The sequence below is a fragment of the Takifugu flavidus genome, chromosome 12 (assembly GCF_003711565.1).
Source record: "Takifugu flavidus isolate HTHZ2018 chromosome 12, ASM371156v2, whole genome shotgun sequence".
NCBI lineage: Eukaryota > Metazoa > Chordata > Actinopteri > Tetraodontiformes > Tetraodontidae > Takifugu > Takifugu flavidus.
In genome coordinates this window covers 10,593,626-10,610,524 of record NC_079531.1, presented here as the reverse complement: position 1 = coordinate 10,610,524, position 16,899 = coordinate 10,593,626, and the positions used below count along the sequence as shown (strand labels likewise).

Sequence of the window (16,899 nt, the reverse complement as noted above, 5' to 3'; positions counted from 1 at the left end):
AAACACCTTTTTTTTCCTTCTCTTCCATTTTCCACAATATTCTTTAGACCAGAGGCCAGACATGATGGAAAGGGAACCAGCTTGAGAGAATTACTTATTGTGGCATTTCTACAACTCCATACCCATTTAAATCCATATAAATTTGATTCAATAACAAGATTATCCTGACAACTGCCTGTACTTGAAAAAAATGACGCGAATGAGAAATAGTAAATATCAAATATTCAACAAAAAAAGTCTCGGTGGTATCGGAAAGGCGCAGTTGGCCCTCCTCTCCTGTTGGTGGCGACAACGCGCCCTTTTACCATCGTCACAAGGAAAAGAAGAAGAAAAGTGTAGTCTGATATAAACACTCTAAAGATCAACTGCATTTCCGGCTTAAAGTAGGAGTTAGAATCTTGCAATGTGTGATGAAAGTCAAGCGTGTTTTTTAAAGACTTAGGAGCAAAAAACAATCTTTTTCCGCCCTGCGTTCACCTTTTCTGTTCGGGAATAAACCCGAGTTTCATCCCAGGAGACCGAAGATGAGAACCATCAAACAACACATTCGTGGATGTTATTGTCTTTTTCTTCCTTTTTCTGTGGATATTAATCCGTGATCCTGCCATCGTTGATGGCTGTATTTGAAGCCAGATGCCTCATCTGACCTCTGGGCGGGGTTGGAGCTGTTTAAGGTGCGGCTCAAAGGGTTTTTCCTGTTTGGCCGAGGTTCTGTCGACATTTGTTCACTCGACACAAACAAGCCACGATGGATTTCAGCCTGTCATCAGGTATTAACACTTACATTTGACATTACTTCCTATTTCCATGTCTTTACTGGGTTGTGGAGGAGTTAATCCCAGGTTGTTGGCGACCAAAAGTGTCAATCGAGGTCATTTGTAGTCAAGTGTGATCAGCTGTTTGTTTTACATGTGCAGCTCTTGAGGGGAAAGAAGAAGAAATCAAGAAGGAGGAGGCCAGCAAGGACGAGATTTCCTGGCCGTGGGGTAAAAAAGTAGGTTCCAGTAAGGGGGGGTTAAAAGTGCGTTTTTGGGTTCATTAATGCATGTTTTTATTGCATCTGAGTGTCATCAGAGGGCATCACAATCAGTAATTCTTCCGTTGCGTGTTATCATTGTAGGATGATAAAGACGGCAAGAAGTCAGACGGCAAGAAGTCGGACAGCAAGGACGGAAAGAAGTCAGACAGCAAGAAGTCGGACAGCAAGGATGGAAAGAAGTCAGACAGCAAAGATCACGATCATAGCAAGAAGAAGGAGAAGAAGAAAAAGGAAAAGAAGGAAAAGAAGCATGGAAACCAATCTCATACCTCCTCATCCTCATCTTCCTCCTCTAGCAGTGATGAGGTAGGGCTCACATCTCGGTTGTTACTGAATAGCACAAACTGTCTCCTGGTTGCTTTTGGGTTATTACAGCCACCCTGTTTCTGTGTGCAAAAGTATTCCCGCTGCCTTGAGCAGCCTGAATACTGAACAGACCAGTAAGTCAGCAGGTGATGAAGGTAGGACAAACACAACAGGTCTTTCCTGCAGCACCGGTGTGAATCTGGCTGCAAATAAACAATCTGTGTCCATCCATCTCACTTTCAACCCAACCCAGATACTTAGGGCAAAGTTCACTCGCGAGATGGATATTAAAATAACTGGAACAGACGGGTTTTCGCTCTGGTAATGTCGACTGAAAATACTCTGTTCTGATCCAATGAGTCCTGACATTCAATTGATCCAAACTCTGGTGCCTTTTAACAGCTGGTATATAAAAGATAATACACAGAAGTAGTAATAAATCATGTTTCCTTCCTTAGTATACAGCTTCATTATTATTTTTTTCTCTATCTTTTCAGGAGAAATGATCCACTGTGATGTGCAGCAGACTGGGCTATTGTGCCTGACCTTCCCATGATTAAGTTAATATTCTGATAAAGGGAATTCCTTTTCTGCTGCTTCACAACATTTTGTGTATAAATGAATGTGATCCTTGAAAATTGAAGTCTGTTTTCTCTGGCCGTTGAAATTCTCAAACCTGGCCACAAGGTGGCAGCAATAAATTCTTATTCGAAATTGAAGTCTGTTTTCTCTGGCAGTTGAAGTTCTCAAACTTGGCCACAAGGTGGCAGCAATAAATTTGGATTCAAAGACCAGTTCCAGTCTGAATTACTCTGCTGAATTACTGCTTAGTTGCAGTTTCTTTACTCTTTAACTGTAGATTGAGGTCTTCTGGGCCTCGACATGAGCCACCGAGCTAACATGTCTACTTGTTTTAATCTATTTTACCTCCCTTTGAGGTCTCTCACGAAAGACGTCTTGCCTAATGCGTCCATTTCTTTTCGTTATAATATTAAGGCAGCGTTTGCAGATGAGTGAACACATGAGACATCCCAGTCGCTCACATGTGGCCTTCTCCAGTGAGCCTCCTGCACATTTTTGGACGATGGGACGAACTGAGACAGCGTGCCAGTTCCACCGAAAAGCTGAAGCTGGAATCCAACCCAGAACCTTTTTTTTTTCTTTTTTTTTTTGCTGTCCCTTCGGCTAAAGGGAACTGCAGCAACCAAACAAAGCACTTGAGTTTAGAACAAGTCAATTATTTATTCATTTTTTAACAAAACAACTCCAAATAAAATATTACTGTTTTGTTTCTCCTGCCTGGATGTTATTTTCTTCATCTGTTACTGGTCCTCAAGTGTGTTAGTGCGCATCCACCGGCGTCCCTGCACTGTTGGATAGTTTAGAAGAATGCATCATATTTAATGAAATATACTTTGTTTGTATGTAAAGGCGCTTCTCGGGGCATTTTAGCTCCATGTGACTCCGCGCAAACATGATGCAGCACTAAACGGAGCCGCTTCGCTGCATCAATATTGTAGCTGTGCTGAAGTCGGGCCAACGCTGCAGCGTTTGGCATCCAGCACCTTCAGGTACGTTCAATCTTTCATGACAAGACAGGGGGGGAAGAAAAATGGAGTCATTTCAAAAGGAATCAATAATAAATCAAGTATGCATCTCTGGGAGGCCCCTGAAGAAGCACGATTTAACCCATCCATCAGGATCAAACTCTTTTTTTGTTTAAAAGTGTCGTTAAGTGTAATCATGGTTTCATATGATAGACAAGGGAAAGTTTTGTTGCGTGCTTCTGTTTAAAGAAACACATTCAGATTAATTCCCTCCGGACCGTTTAGGCAGCGCGAAAAAGGCTGAAGATGAATTAAAAACTTTCCATGTAAAAGCCTGTGTGAAATTGAACAGCCGCTTCATCTCCTGGGATGGGTGCGTGATTTTCTCTCCACTAACGGCAGAAGAAAGAACGGGACACTTTGGCTCCTGGACATTGTCTTCAGTTGACGGGGGGCCACTAACCTGACCTCTCCTCTCCAAACTTCTCCTTCACCTTCTCCCCGTCCTTTCTGGGTTCACGCCGCGGGGGGACATTCACATCTCTCCCGACTGGCGTCAGCGGTCTCCCAGCAACAGCCATTTTCGACTTTTGCGCTGCCTAATGAACTTAACGAAGCAGAATAGGAAGCGCGTGAACAGTACCTACAAAATAAAACGAGATTCTCTCTCGCTCTCCAGCTTATTTCCGACCTTAAACGCAACACACTCTTGTAATGTTGGCTCCTGTGGGCCAACATTACAAGCGGGATGCATCTTTGGAGCAACTCGCCCCAAAGATTTCGTTCTAATAACGCTCACGCTCGTGTCTGCGTGAAAAGAGGCGCTGCGATGCACTTATTTTGAAATTAAAAACCGGATGTAGTGTCCTTTCTCCCACCGGACGCTTTACTCTCGGGTCCGCTCAGCTGTGGAGGAACAAACGGGGAACCATGCAGCGCAACAAGACGCGTTTGATAGACTCGCCAAGTGGACGGGGAAAATGTCACTTTATCACCAGTTTCTAGGTCATTTCCATCTACAGCGGATAGACCAGCATGATTTATTTGGGAGTGACTGCATAAATCTACATACGAGAATAGTCTTGGAATAAAAAGCGGCTCCGAAAGAAACAAGAAGAAAGGACTTAAGAACACCCGCAGCAGAGACGAGTACTCTGGATTTTCGAGTTCCCCCTGCGACAAATATTTTATTTTTTTTAAAATTTTGCTTTTCGAGGGGCGTAAAATGGGAACATTGTCACCGCCGTGCGCCGCGTAAACGCCGGTACTTGTCTCCAGAGGACTTGCAAGTGGAGCTGAGATTTCTTAGGGGTGGGGGCTCTGCGTTGGAAGTTTGGACCGCGCTGTGAATCATGATGAAGTTTTACAACTCGGAACTCTGGATCGCATGGATGCTCATGTTCAGCCTGGAGGGTAAGTTGCAGAACCTGGAATGGGGGGGTGGGAACTCACCTGCGAACTCAACACGCTCTGAACAACACTGTTGGTTTACTACTACCTCCAACACACACACACACACACACACACACCACTACCACTATCACAATAACAAAGCTGCGTTCTTCTAGCCTGAATCATGCAGGTTTTCTATGGTGTATAAAAATAATCTGTATCAATATGGAAAAAACAGATGTATGTGGAATTAAACTGCCCCCCCACCACCACCACCCCTAATACGTTGTGTTTGGATCAGGCTGACAAATCCCTGGCTTGTGCACAAAACCTAAAGCACTGATTTAGCATGACTTTTACCCGGTTGCCACGGCGTAGGTTAGGCTAAAGCACTTTTGATGGTGATTGTGGCCCTTAATGCTGTTTAAAACTATAAAATGCTCAGTCTAAAACTTTTACACCCCCCCCCCCCCCCCCCCACACACACACACACACCACACACCACACACAATATATATAAAACCTTCTTGTTTCTATTAATACGTTTTAATGCAGCAAAATCAATTTTGTTTGTGACTTCTGGTCGGGATTCCCACTGACCTTTCCATCTGATCCCTTCATCCCTTCGGCACTCTCTCGGTCTTTCTGTGTCATTACTTTTCTATCCCCCCCTCACGCACACACAGACCGAGGGAAAACGACTCAAAAGAAGGCGAAAAGTTTCGGTACACGGAGCAGTGACAGGAGGAGGATAAAGTAAAGCACTTTTTTGGGGGGAAGCCAACAGCGACATGTCAGGGAGGGCCTGTCAGCGAGGTCCTGCACACCTCAGCAATCAGACCTCCCCTGTTACGCATGAATATTGGATGTTTTCTTCTCCGAGCAGCAACGCAGCAGATCAGAAAAGGCTTTATAAACTCGCAGGTCGTCTCTGCAGGCTAATGTAGCACCAGTTGTTGCTACCCTGCACTCTCTCTGGTGCCTTGGTGCTCCTCTGCCTGACTGAACTATTCACCCTGAGGGTTGCAGAGAGCCAATCAATTCGAGAAATGAAATCCAAGTCGAGGTTGTGACTCTGGACTCTTCTTTTACATAATAGATCTTAGAGGGAAGGAGCCTGATTGGCTTCCAGGCTTCTGCACTGTCTTCTGTGTTTGAAGCAGGGAGTTCAGTCAGGATGAGGAGCACTCAAGCAGAACTAAAGGAGGAAAAAGACACTGGCTTGTTTCTGAACTCATTGATATTCAGGACACTCGTGTCCACGTAGGAGCTGAACGTAAACCAGGCTGAAAGACCGTGAAAGATCACCTTCCAAAGCGTATCCTCTAAATCCACAAACCAACGCAAAAGCTATTTATCAGTCTTTCTTTCTGCAGGAGGAGGCAGAGGGATACCTGGAAGGATGAAAACCTCGGCGCTTAAACGCATCGCGACCTGACGTTCGCAGCGTCCAGAGGCAAACGTCTCCAAGTCTAAAATTCCAAGTGATGCTACGATTAAAAAGAAAAAAAAAAAATCCCATCTGTGACATCTCTTTTATCAAAGTAGCACCCCCACCCCCACCCTACCCTAAATCGCTCTACATCTAAAAAGGAGCAGCTGGAACAAGAGTGTTTGACAGATGGAAATTTCCACCTCAATAATTTTTTCCCCCAACTAAAAATAACCTCTCAAAAAAAATAATTAAAGAACCTCAGGGACGGTTTTGCCAAAGGCACGTGCGCGCGTCCGCTTTTGATATTTGAGCGACGGGCGCGGGGAACCTCAGATGATGGTCCTCAAGTGATGGTGGCGCGAGACCTTCTGGGAGGGAAACTAAATAAATGATGGCCAGATATTTGGAAGAGAGCGAGCGCGGCGCTCTCCGAGCACTGCCTGGAAGCGGGCCTCGTGTCCACGGGCCGCCCTGCTGCACCGGCCCTGGCCGAACATCTGTCACGGTACTTCCACAGCAATTTGAGAGTCTGGGGCTTCCAGTTTGGAAAGAATAATGACGAATATCAGGGAGAATGAAGTCGCCCTGACTTATCAAACAGAGAGGGAGCCCATTCCTCTGCGTGTTTTCGCAGGAACTTTCCAGCTTTCGTTGCCGTGACGAGGTGTTTCCGCCACCGGAGCAACGGTGTTGTATACAAAGAAAGGTGCCCTGTAATGAAATGACCTCAGAGTCATTAAAGGTGGAGATTTTAAAGGTGAATCTATGGTTTCAATTTGCACAACAGCGAGCGGTGGTGTCTTTAAGGGAGCATCTATGCACCGGTTGTTCCCGTGAGTCCTGTTTGCTTTCATGTTGTCATGTTGTTAGTAGCGTCATCGATTGGGAAAAAATCGCTAAACAGTTTGTGCTGCTTTAAGGTGAGAGTCCCATTTCTGCACCTCTGCGCTCATTTGCTCGTTTTATGTTCTACGGAGGCCCAACAAAGATTATCAGACATCACATTGTGACTGAAATCATCTGACGCACACACACGCAAACGTAATGCTTTGGTAACACCAACAACAACGCAATGGCTAAAATTAGCATTGGCCATTGAACGTAGCTTGAAAGGCTTGCAAATCAGGAATTATTGTAATTATCCCATGTTGTGTAACACGTTTTAATAGAGGCTGTTGGACGTGTGCACAGAAGTCCGAGCAGCTGCTTCTGGTCTCGCTTTGATGACTTCAGAAGCTGCTGACAGCCACATTATCCTACAGGATGTGTGCAGTAAGTTAGCGTATAGCTCATCGGTTCTGATCTTGACAGAAATCATTTTGATGTTCTTGTAAGTACCAGAATCTGTAACAAGGCTGAATGAAGAATGTGTGTTTACATTTCTGGTAGCAGGCTACACAACCTAAATATATACTTATTTAAGGCTTATTTTTGTTTGTTTTTGATGCAACGACAGGAAAAGTTCCTTCAAGGCAAATGAATCTGAGCAAAGTCACGAGTGTGTGTCAGAACTTCAAGGCAGGGTCACATTTTGGGGGATTTCCACAGGGTTCCACAACAGAATAGTTTCTGTTCTGTGCCGTTTCTTCTCCAGCCCTCCCGAGTGCTCTCAAACTCTGATGTTTGCCTCAATTCATGACATGGAGGTCGTTTTAGATCTTTAGAACAGTGTTTTGTGGCACTCAATCGACACACATGTCCCATATAACCAATAACAGCATTAGCAGGAGTCTGTGTGGCTGCCCTGAAACAGCCTTTCATTTCCCCTTAAAAGTTTAATGGAACACATATTTCCCTTATTTCTGAAAACAGTTTATCGGCTGGATGTTTCTGACCACAAACGCCGGTGACGATGAACGATGCAGGGTCAGAGGCGGGTGGTCGCAGTTTCCTGTCCGCTTAAACCCGACGGAAGGATCCAGGCCTCTTCAGCTGCGCGCGGCGGCCGCGGCTCCCTAATTTGAAACAGACGGTTAATTGATCTCCAGGCCTGCGTGGCATGGCGGCGCCAGCGACCTGAGCTGGCAGGGGTCACGCTGAAAGATAACGCAGGTCCCGTGACCCGACGGGATGGCGGCGGGCTGACTTGTTAAAGGTATCCCAGCTACGTTGATGCGCTCAATCTAATCACGCTCATCTCCTTGACGGCTCGTCTTCGCTGGCGTCTGATGGCGTTTAGCGCTTCAATCCGCCATTGTGCTTTCACCCCCTGATGATGTTGATTCTGATGCATGTGCTAATCTACGAAATACAAGAATAGCGCAAAGAAGAGAAAATAAAGGCAGAAAACATCAAGGGATGAAGAGGAGATCCTCCTGCATTAAGTATACCCTGAGTTCTTAGCGGCCATTAGTTATTTATAAACTAAAAGGCTACATCTCCTGTTGTAGTCGAGCCTTTTTAGTCATTCTCAATAACCCCAGTTTAAAAATGGGACTTTTCCAAAGGCAGCCACGTGGCAACGATAAGCTAGATGCATTTTTATGAGTTTCAAAGGATCAAATTCATTTGGGCTATATGAAACAACCACCACAACCATATCATATATGTTTAATTCCTATGTATAATTTATATTATTCAACCCGCCAGTTGCTTTAACTGTCGAGTCAGCATCCGTGTCACTTCACAGACCAACCACCAGGCTCAGCTGGGCTGGTTTCCACGGTAATGATACCGAAGTGAGGATCCTGCCTGTGTAGCTGGGGTGTGACAAAGGGTCTCGACACGTGTTGGTGTCTGAGACCGCCCCCCCCCCCCCCCCGGAACGATTGTGTCCCAGAACCAATCCTCAGAGCTGCATCGGCCTGGATAAACTGCATTTGATGGCGCGGTTCTAAATAACTTAAAGAGCAGCTACGCTGTGTTTTGTCCCCACAGAGACATATAAACATCTCCGTCGGAGGGTTTCACCCACTTGCGCTGGATCCTTTTGCAGATCGGAGCTTTTGAACTTCATCGACACGTCAACGAAAGATCTGCATCGTGTTTTCATCATCTGCCGATGTTTTGGTCACGGGTCAGCTGACCTATAGCTTGATGCTTTTTAGCTGTGTCGTCGCTGCTGTACATGGATTCATGTGCACAACTTTATCTTCTGTTGATTCATTTTCATTGTTTTCATGTTTAAAAATCCCATTTTGACGCGGTCACGCTGGCGTTGTCTCTGGCCGCTCCCGTCTCTCCCTTCGGGTTTCTACCTGCTCAGACATCGTGGCTACACAGGTGACTTTCTGGGGATGAAGAGGAGAAGTTGGTCTCCGCTTGTTCTGTTCTGGTGAACAATGAACAAGCGTGTCAAATCGGATTCATGTGAACAACCAGGGAGACTCCAGCACCGAGGCACACAGGGACACGGAGGGGGGGGGATGGGGCAGGGAATCACACAAGAACCCTTCTGTGCAACGTCACAGGACACAACGTTCTCACATCCAACTTTATATTTCCTTTGTTTTGCAAATAAAGGTTTTTAAAAAACGTGATATTTAGAATATACATATGCTGTTTCTTATACCAGATTAGAACCTTCTAACATTTGTGTAATACAGGATTTACCAAACACACAAAAGCACGTGCATGTTCACACAGGAGCACGCTCTTTTATAGAGCTGCTCGTTTATAACAAAAAAAAATGGAAATCATGGTTATTTGTTGATTTGGAACATTACGCTTTTTAAAAAACTTCTCAACATTTCATTAAACGAGGTTCAATTACAGTGAAACAGACAAAAATGAAAAAACAAAGTGGAAAATGTCATAAACCACGTGTTTGTGCACTCAAGGCGGCAGCAGGAAACAACCACGGCCGCCGTTCTTCTGCCCTCCTTCCCACGTACATAAATTAGCTGCTCCGTCCTCTCTCAGAAGCCTGCGGAGCCACAGTCGCCCTGACAGACGACTCACAAGCGTGATCCCGGATCAGCTGATCCATCACGCGACCCTCTCTCCTCATTAGGGCAGGTGTTTGACCCCCTCCCTTTGACCTGCTCCCTCCTGATCGCTCCATGCTGCTCATACACTCGATGTATACTGCTCTGCCGCGCTGCCTTTTTTTGCTTCTTTGTGCTGTTGTGCCGCTCTGCGCCTCGGAGCTTGATCTCATCACCTCCCCAGAATCCTCCCTGGGCTCTGTTGCTTCGATCCCCGTTGGGGGGGGGACTGATATTCATTCCCCTTAAGTATTTGGTTTGATCCAGAGCTGTCTGACTGAGCTTGTGGACACATTGTTGGACGCAGCGACGTAAAACCCCACAGTTAGGTGGGCTTATGGTTTAGTCAGATAGTAAAATGAAACATACATGTTTAAGGCTGGTGATCCACTTGTGGGTGCAAGGATCTGGATTATTATAAAACAGTGGCAAGACTGAACGTAGCGTGGGTGTAAGTTCTGACTTCCTCAGCACAGAACAGCCCCGCGTTCAGTCTGCAGGCCATCATAGTGCTGCTGGACACCACAGGGATCATCCTTACACATTAATATTCCTCATTCCTGGTTAATGTCAGAACCTCGGGGCAGGGTATCATCAAGATAGAACATTTTTTAAAATTCTCTGGTAGTTACGAGAGAATGAAATCCTCTCGGTTCTGCCGGAGGATGCGGAGACTTGGTTCCTCTTCTCCTGAGCTGGGGCTGCTGATCCTTGCTTGTATGCCAAGAGGTGATTTGTGAATATGAAACAATGTGTAAACTACTAAGCCAAGAGCCAAATCATTTGGTGAAATGGGTTTTATTGAGGATTATAGCTGTCATTTGGACTGTGACCCTGGCTTATAGATTAAGGATAGCTTTGGCATTACTTGATCGGTTCAGAAACGCACAAGGGAACGTCTTGCCTATGAAGCCATTTATATACACACAGAGTTGGACTTGAGGGAGCCACTATGAGCCACTATGAACCTAACAAACATAAATTTGTACCATTTTGATTCATCTTTCCAAATTGTGTCCTCATGTACATTCATTAAAGAACTTACGCAATAAATAGAAGCCTGCTGATAAAGGTGTGGGTGTATATTTACTTTAAAATCTGGATTTCTCATATCCAGATTTTAAAGTTGGGGACATCGGTATACGATGTTATAGATATATTGATATATTCTATATAATACAGAAGCTACGGGTGAATGGCCTACATTAGGACGACCATAAATATTCACATTTGCTTAACTTTATCATCGTTCTGGTCTCCAAAACAACACAAACATTCACTCTTGTTGAGCGACTGCATTGTATGATCAGCGCTTGTGGAAAGAAGGTCCCGTTAACTTATTTAGGCGCCACCTACAGGCCTGGGGGAGCAACTACACATGCAAAGCCTTTTACAGTGGATAGTATTTAAGGGTATAAAAATTGAGAGGTTAATAATCTTTACAAAGACAAAAAGCTTGCATTGTCTTCCCTACTTGGACCCCTAATTACGGCAGACCAACAGGGATGTGTGATTAGTTCAGAGCCAGTGATGGAGCGGTTTTGCTGTCATGATAAAGCCATTAAGGAGACATAATAGCAATTCATAAAGAAAGAGCGTTGATATGAACCCCAGTGAAAATGGTGGGACTTCAAGCCATCCATCCTCCACCCAAGAAGCCCCTAGTTTAGTTTAGTTGTTATAAATGAGGACAATTTATCAGAATGGCGTGTCATGATCGGCTACGCCAGTGCACCCAGCTGGAAAGTGCGTTATTATCACGGGCTTCTGTCCAATTTTGGAAAAAGGTCTTCTTGTGTAGTAAATGGTCCATCACTACATTATAAATATACAGCTGAAGGCAATGTCAGAGAGTGAGAGCGATATACACATGTTTGGAAGCTTAAATGAACATGCCGGCCTGTAATTAAAGTTCATAAATAAAGCTCAGGCGTGAGAGTAAACGAGGCTTCGGTGAAACAGTGTTTGTTGGCTTGTAATGAGTGAGGAAGAGCTGCGGTCCGAACAGTGGTGAGGGATTAACCGGAATAACCTTCAGTATACGAGCCGAGCCCCTTTCTCCCTCACGAATAATGCACAAACTTTCAAAGAACAATAAGAATAAGATCTGAGGATGGGAGCTCTAGGCTGTGTAGATCAGGGCGATCCGCTGCAGAAGCCAGTTTAACACACGGAGCCCGACTTTGTGGGAGACGGCGTGACGCAAGCCGGAGTCTCGAACACGGTTATTAACTGTCTTTGTTCGCCGGGCCTTTTCAGCTGCAGGTGATGTGGGTGTTGACGCAAAGGAATATTACAGGTCATTAGCTGCCACTTTCATTCTCTATGATGAGCGGGTGGCTGCAATAAAGGCTCTCAAACTCTGTGCAGTCGATTCCGTGACCCCTCTTGTGGACCATCTGGCCCCTGTGATACTCATATTTCACAGAGGAGAACAGCTCATTTCTTCACATGTTGCGTTGGCTCTCATGTTAGAGGGTTCATTTGCCCCCCACGTGCATGTGCACTATTATGCTACTGTGATTGTCATGCTTACTGAGAGAGGGGGGGTTGTCAAAAGTTTCTTAGATACTCCTAAAGCCCGTGGGATGAAATGTTTCCACATACAACATGAAAGCAGGAATAATGGAAGTACTGCGAATCAAAGACTCCTCCCGGCCTCGTTCCTTTGAGGACATTGTGTTGCTATTGTGACTGAACATGAAGAAAAACAACAGTCTGCATTTCCATTTTCACCCCCCCGAAGCTCGTCTCAGGCGGGCAAAAGTATTAATAGCTTTGCGCATTCGTCACATCAGCTGAAATCGCACCTTCCTCCTGATTCTCAGAGGTGTTTTACGTGATCACATCACTCAACAACGCTTATCTCGCCACTTCTGTCAGTAATTTGTAATTTATCACAAACTAAAAATAAGCCTTTTTTAAAAATCTCCATACTACAGTTCATTTATCGTGTGCAGCATCCCCCCCTCCCCAATCCGTGTGGCTCTTTCCTTGTCATTAAAAAGTCAATACAGCGTCTGGAAGCACTGTCAAGTGCTACAGTAAATGTTAAACGCCAGTCTGCCTCCGCCAGGCACCCGCTTTGTGTGCTGGTCTCCTTGGAGACGAGAATGAGATGGTCTTTTGCATCACACTGAGGGCTTTGTGGTTATGTGTTATTTCTTAACTTGCTCTGCTGTGTAGTATCTCGGTGTGTGTTGGTCATGTTGTGGAGCTGCGTGCGTGTGTGTGTAAGGGAGAGAAAGCTCAGCCGCACAGAGGGTGTGTGTTCACTGGCTCGTTATCATGTGAATGTATTATGTTTCCTGTCAACATGGTTCTGTAAAACAAGGGAGCCTCTGTCTGCCAGGTTGAAGCCTGGTCATGGTGGCCGGGCCCAGTGGTGCAGCCTACCGGGAGTCCACTCCTACAGACGCTACTGTTGGCCGCGTCTCAGCGGAGCCCGTCTGTGAGGAGCTCCGCTTTGGGAATGACGTGACCGAAGAGAGACCGTTCGCAACGTAGACATACATGATTTCATCATCCATTTCAACTTGGACTCTCGAGACGCGAGTCCTGCCGATCCGAAGCGGCGTTGGTTTTGAGTTTGGTGGATCTCCTACTGAACAGAAAACGTTTCCAAACATAAGAGAATTGAAAGGGAATCATTTCTATTCAGAGCACAGAAGGGAAATCTGCTTTAATTAGCAGACAAAGGGGTTTGTGTTTCACAACCAATATTGCTGATGTTCTATTTGACGCAGATGCGATATGGCTAATTTTGATGAATAGAGGAGCTGTTCTTAATTTTGGCACCGGTGGCTAAGGTGGGAGAATAGTCCCCACAATGATACAAAGGCTGACAAATACAACTGAATGTGATCTCATGGGTTTTTTTTATTTTAAACGGAGCTCACTTGAGGTGTTCAGTGACTCTTTTTCTATTAAAATCAGAGATGGATACACATCAGAATTAATCTAGAGTGTACCGTTCTTGCTGCCTCTTGCCATTTGGGTTCGCAAAGACGTGGACACTCTTGCCTCTTTGAAACTAGATCACTTTAAAACCACCTTTGAAGAGTTCTCTGTGGAGATCCTCTGGGCGGACGGTCCTCACCATTATCTTCATTAGGCAGAGCTGCAGCTCAGTGATCCTGGAGATCTGAGCTGGGTCTCTCCCTGCTTTTGAATGTATCGATTTGGCTGACGGGGAGTAATTCTCTGGGATGGCGAGTTAAAGGTCAGGCCGGTGGTCTTAGCTTCCACATCTCACTGGGACCAATTTGGAGGTCTGGATAGCTGAGGGTCCAAACGGACTGACGTTAACATCTGGGTGTGTGTTGTGGGGGGATGTGTTCTGTAGTTATGCGTGTGTGAAAACTGGTTTTCACATACAGCTGAGCTGGCTTCAACAGCCTCTTACTATCGTTCCTCACACGCTAATCACAATCAAATCTTGCTCAGTTAATATGTGTGTGTGTGTGTGTGTGTGGGTATGTGTGTGTAGGGGGGGTAGTTAAGCTACAAGTCTTTCAGTCATGTCTTAATTGCCCCAACCTGTTGGTGCATTATCTTTGAGCGAGCTTGCTTTATCGTCCCGGATCATTGACCAGGAGGTTTCATTTTACACTCGGGCCTAATTACAGCCCGAGACATTCTTCTTCTCGGAGATAACGAAGATCTGGACGGTGTGATTATGCAGGATTTACTTCAGAGGCGTGAGCATGGAGCTTTGATTTCAGGGGGATTTCTTTACATAATTAAATATGTATAAACCATCAAGCCATCGCTCATGTTTCTGAAGTTTCTCTGATATTTATGTATTAGACTTAAAATGTCTTTACTCTTTTGTCTTAATAATTTAGATTGGTGGTTTTTTAAGAGTATTCTCCTACGTGTCCAGAATTCACTAATTGCACCACATGTACACAAATATTTGAATGCAAATGTTCTGATTCTGGTTTCTAAAAGTAGTTTGGACAGAATACACTAAAATAGTGATGCTATTCTACCGATGCTATAAATGTGCGGTATAATATAATGATACTATATTTGTGTGATTTTGATGCCACATAGATATTAAAACTCTACTATTCTTTCAGTTATGGCTAATGTCAATATCCTGTTTTCTGTTGTTTCACTTGTCCTCGTTTCACTGTTATCTTGTATTATTTCATTCCTGCTTTGGCTTCTCAGCTGAACCTCACTGTGGATGAAGTTGTGTCTCTTCTTATTATGATTAAAGTTAAAGAGTTACTTTTACTTCTAGGGCTGCATTTCTTTTTCCCAGCGTTCCTCATGTTGGAAATGCTAATTACAAAAAACGTGTCCGTCTCTCGGCTCTCCGTTTGTGTCCTTACTTTGCTTCCAACGTCAATCATTAAGGCTCACTCATTTATATTGAGTGATTAATATTGTTGCCTGAGTGTTTATGCAGAAGGATACATTTCTGAATAAGCCAGAAAAAGAAGCTATTCTGTTAGGTCTTAATGGCCAACATTGACCTGTGTAGCTAAACTGTGGAGCAGCTCGTGAAGAGCAAATATAAAAGAATTTGCAGCAGGATTTAAAATAGCAGACATGCATGACAAGTCTTGAGAAGGAGACACCGTGTCTGAGTGGTCTCTGAACCCAAGCTTAGTCCTCATTAGACTCACACGGGCTGTGGAGCCGACTCCAGCATTCAGGGCAAGAGGCCAGTAGAAAGGCAAGAAGCTTAGACAGGTTACCAGTCCATTACTGGTCACCCTGTCTTGGTCTGAAAGTACCTTTATAAACACAGGGTGGATAATTCAGTCAACTCCTCTAATCACAGAGCAGCTGCTCTGAGGAACTCCAAGAAGTTGACTGTGAGATGCAACAGGATCAGTGCAGAAATGTAAATAACATCAGGATGAAGGAGCGCTAGAAGCGACACGCCAAGAGGTGAAAGAGAGGTGAAGATATGGAAAAGGAGAGCCTGCCGTGACGCCGTTGGTGATTAGAGCACCAGAGAAGGAGGAGAGTGGCCTTAGCTCCCTCCAGCAACAACACCTGCTCTTTTACAGTAGAGCACCATCTTGTAGCGGGGATTGATTTTCAGGAGTGAAGAATGAAACACGCAGACGTTCTTTGTATTGTCATCGACATGAGAACGCGACATTTCTGTACAATGGGACCTCTACTTACGAAATTAATTGGTTCCGGAAGTTGTTTCATATTCTGAAAATTACGTAAGTAGAGATGCGTTTTCCATGTAAATGCCCTAATCCGTTCCAAGCCCCCAAAAATTCGGACATAATTTTTTTTTATAAATCATAAAAATGCATCAAAACAAATACATGTTACAATTGGATTACCGCACAATAAATGTAGGAATTCAGTGCAAGCATTCTCCAGGAACAAAATGAACTTTATTACAGGCTAATCTTACATTAGCCGTCATTACTAGCAACGAACGTTAACACTTGTGGTAACACCGCCATCTAATGGACAAACATACGAACACCCACAATAATCCCGAAGACGACGAGGAAGACACTTGTATACACACAGACTTGTACAGATTGACGTCCCTCCTAGCCAATGGGATTACAGGAAGATGCTAGGCAATAGCCAATGGCAGAGCAGCTACAAGCACGTTTGCGTTCGCTAAACTCCGCGAGCTGCGAGTAGCAGCGGTAGCGTATTTTTGCCTTTCGTATCCTGAAATTTTTTTCGTAACAAGAGGAAATATTTCCCCGTTGAGACGTTTCGTAACCTGAAACTTACGCATGTAGAGACGTTCGTAGGTTGAGGTCCCACTGTATAATGTTCACAATGCTCCTCCATTTTAACACACTCAGCCAGAACAAACAAGCTAACTTTTGTTGGTGTTGCAGTTATAATTAAAATCACATGTAAAAATCATATAAATATATCAAAAACAAAGAATTCCCTGGTTGTCACATAGGATCAGGGTTTTCAGGGTTTTCTTTTAAACAGTTTGGCACAATTGTGCAACACTTCAGGTTAATCTGATGTTCCTAAAGTCTCAGAGACTATTATCAGATTTGGGCCCAATGGGTCATATTTGGATTGGGATTTATGTAACATTTATTGGGATTTACACAACAGATTTATCTGGATTTTAACACTCGCGTTGAAAGCCAGATAATCCACCCCTGTATTGTTAGCACAGCAAACACTGCGATCGGCTCCACCAGCTTCTCCTAACCTTCATCTAAGACAGTAACTGAGAATTAAAGCCTCGTTATTGATTGTTTTTGGCAGAGGCAGCCTTTTGACCAGCTG

The 16,899-nt window shown here is 44.6% G+C and overlaps 2 protein-coding genes across 4 annotated transcripts in view; both read left to right on the top strand.

The window, feature by feature from the left end:
• The first annotated feature begins 496 nt into the window (after positions 1 to 496).
• On the top strand, positions 497 to 2,139 carry LOC130534489 (synaptic vesicle membrane protein VAT-1 homolog). Of its 2 annotated transcripts, XR_008952912.1 has the most exons (5): positions 497 to 770; positions 918 to 994; positions 1,121 to 1,345; positions 1,843 to 2,032; positions 2,109 to 2,139. XR_008952912.1 is itself a non-coding variant. In XM_057048642.1 (4 exons), the coding sequence occupies exons 1-4, from the start codon at positions 749 to 751 to the stop codon at positions 1,849 to 1,851; spliced, it is 333 nt and encodes a 110-aa protein (XP_056904622.1). In that variant the 5' UTR covers positions 497 to 748; the 3' UTR covers positions 1,852 to 2,059. The 2 variants fall into 2 exon arrangements, 1 of the variants encoding a protein (XP_056904622.1); XM_057048642.1 differs by lacking the exon at positions 2,109 to 2,139 and having other exon boundaries at positions 1,843 to 2,059.
• Positions 2,140 to 3,784: 1,645 nt separating this feature from the next.
• igsf11 (immunoglobulin superfamily member 11) overlaps positions 3,785 to 16,899 on the top strand; it is a 47,651-nt gene continuing 34,536 nt past the window's right edge. For both annotated transcript variants that reach the window (XM_057050783.1, XM_057050782.1), the window contains exon 1: positions 3,785 to 4,305. In XM_057050783.1, the coding sequence (XP_056906763.1) occupies positions 4,245 to 4,305 (61 nt within the window). In that variant the 5' untranslated portion in view covers positions 3,785 to 4,244. The remainder of the gene's footprint in view (positions 4,306 to 16,899) is intronic.

Coding starts and splice junctions, on each gene's coding strand:
- LOC130534489 (XM_057048642.1), top strand. CDS start 749: ATGGATTTCAGCCTGTCATCAG. Junction 771..917: donor GGATTTCAGCCTGTCATCAG/GTATTAACACTT, acceptor TTACATGTGCAG/CTCTTGAGGGGAAAGAAGAA. Junction 995..1,120: donor CCTGGCCGTGGGGTAAAAAA/GTAGGTTCCAGT, acceptor TTATCATTGTAG/GATGATAAAGACGGCAAGAA.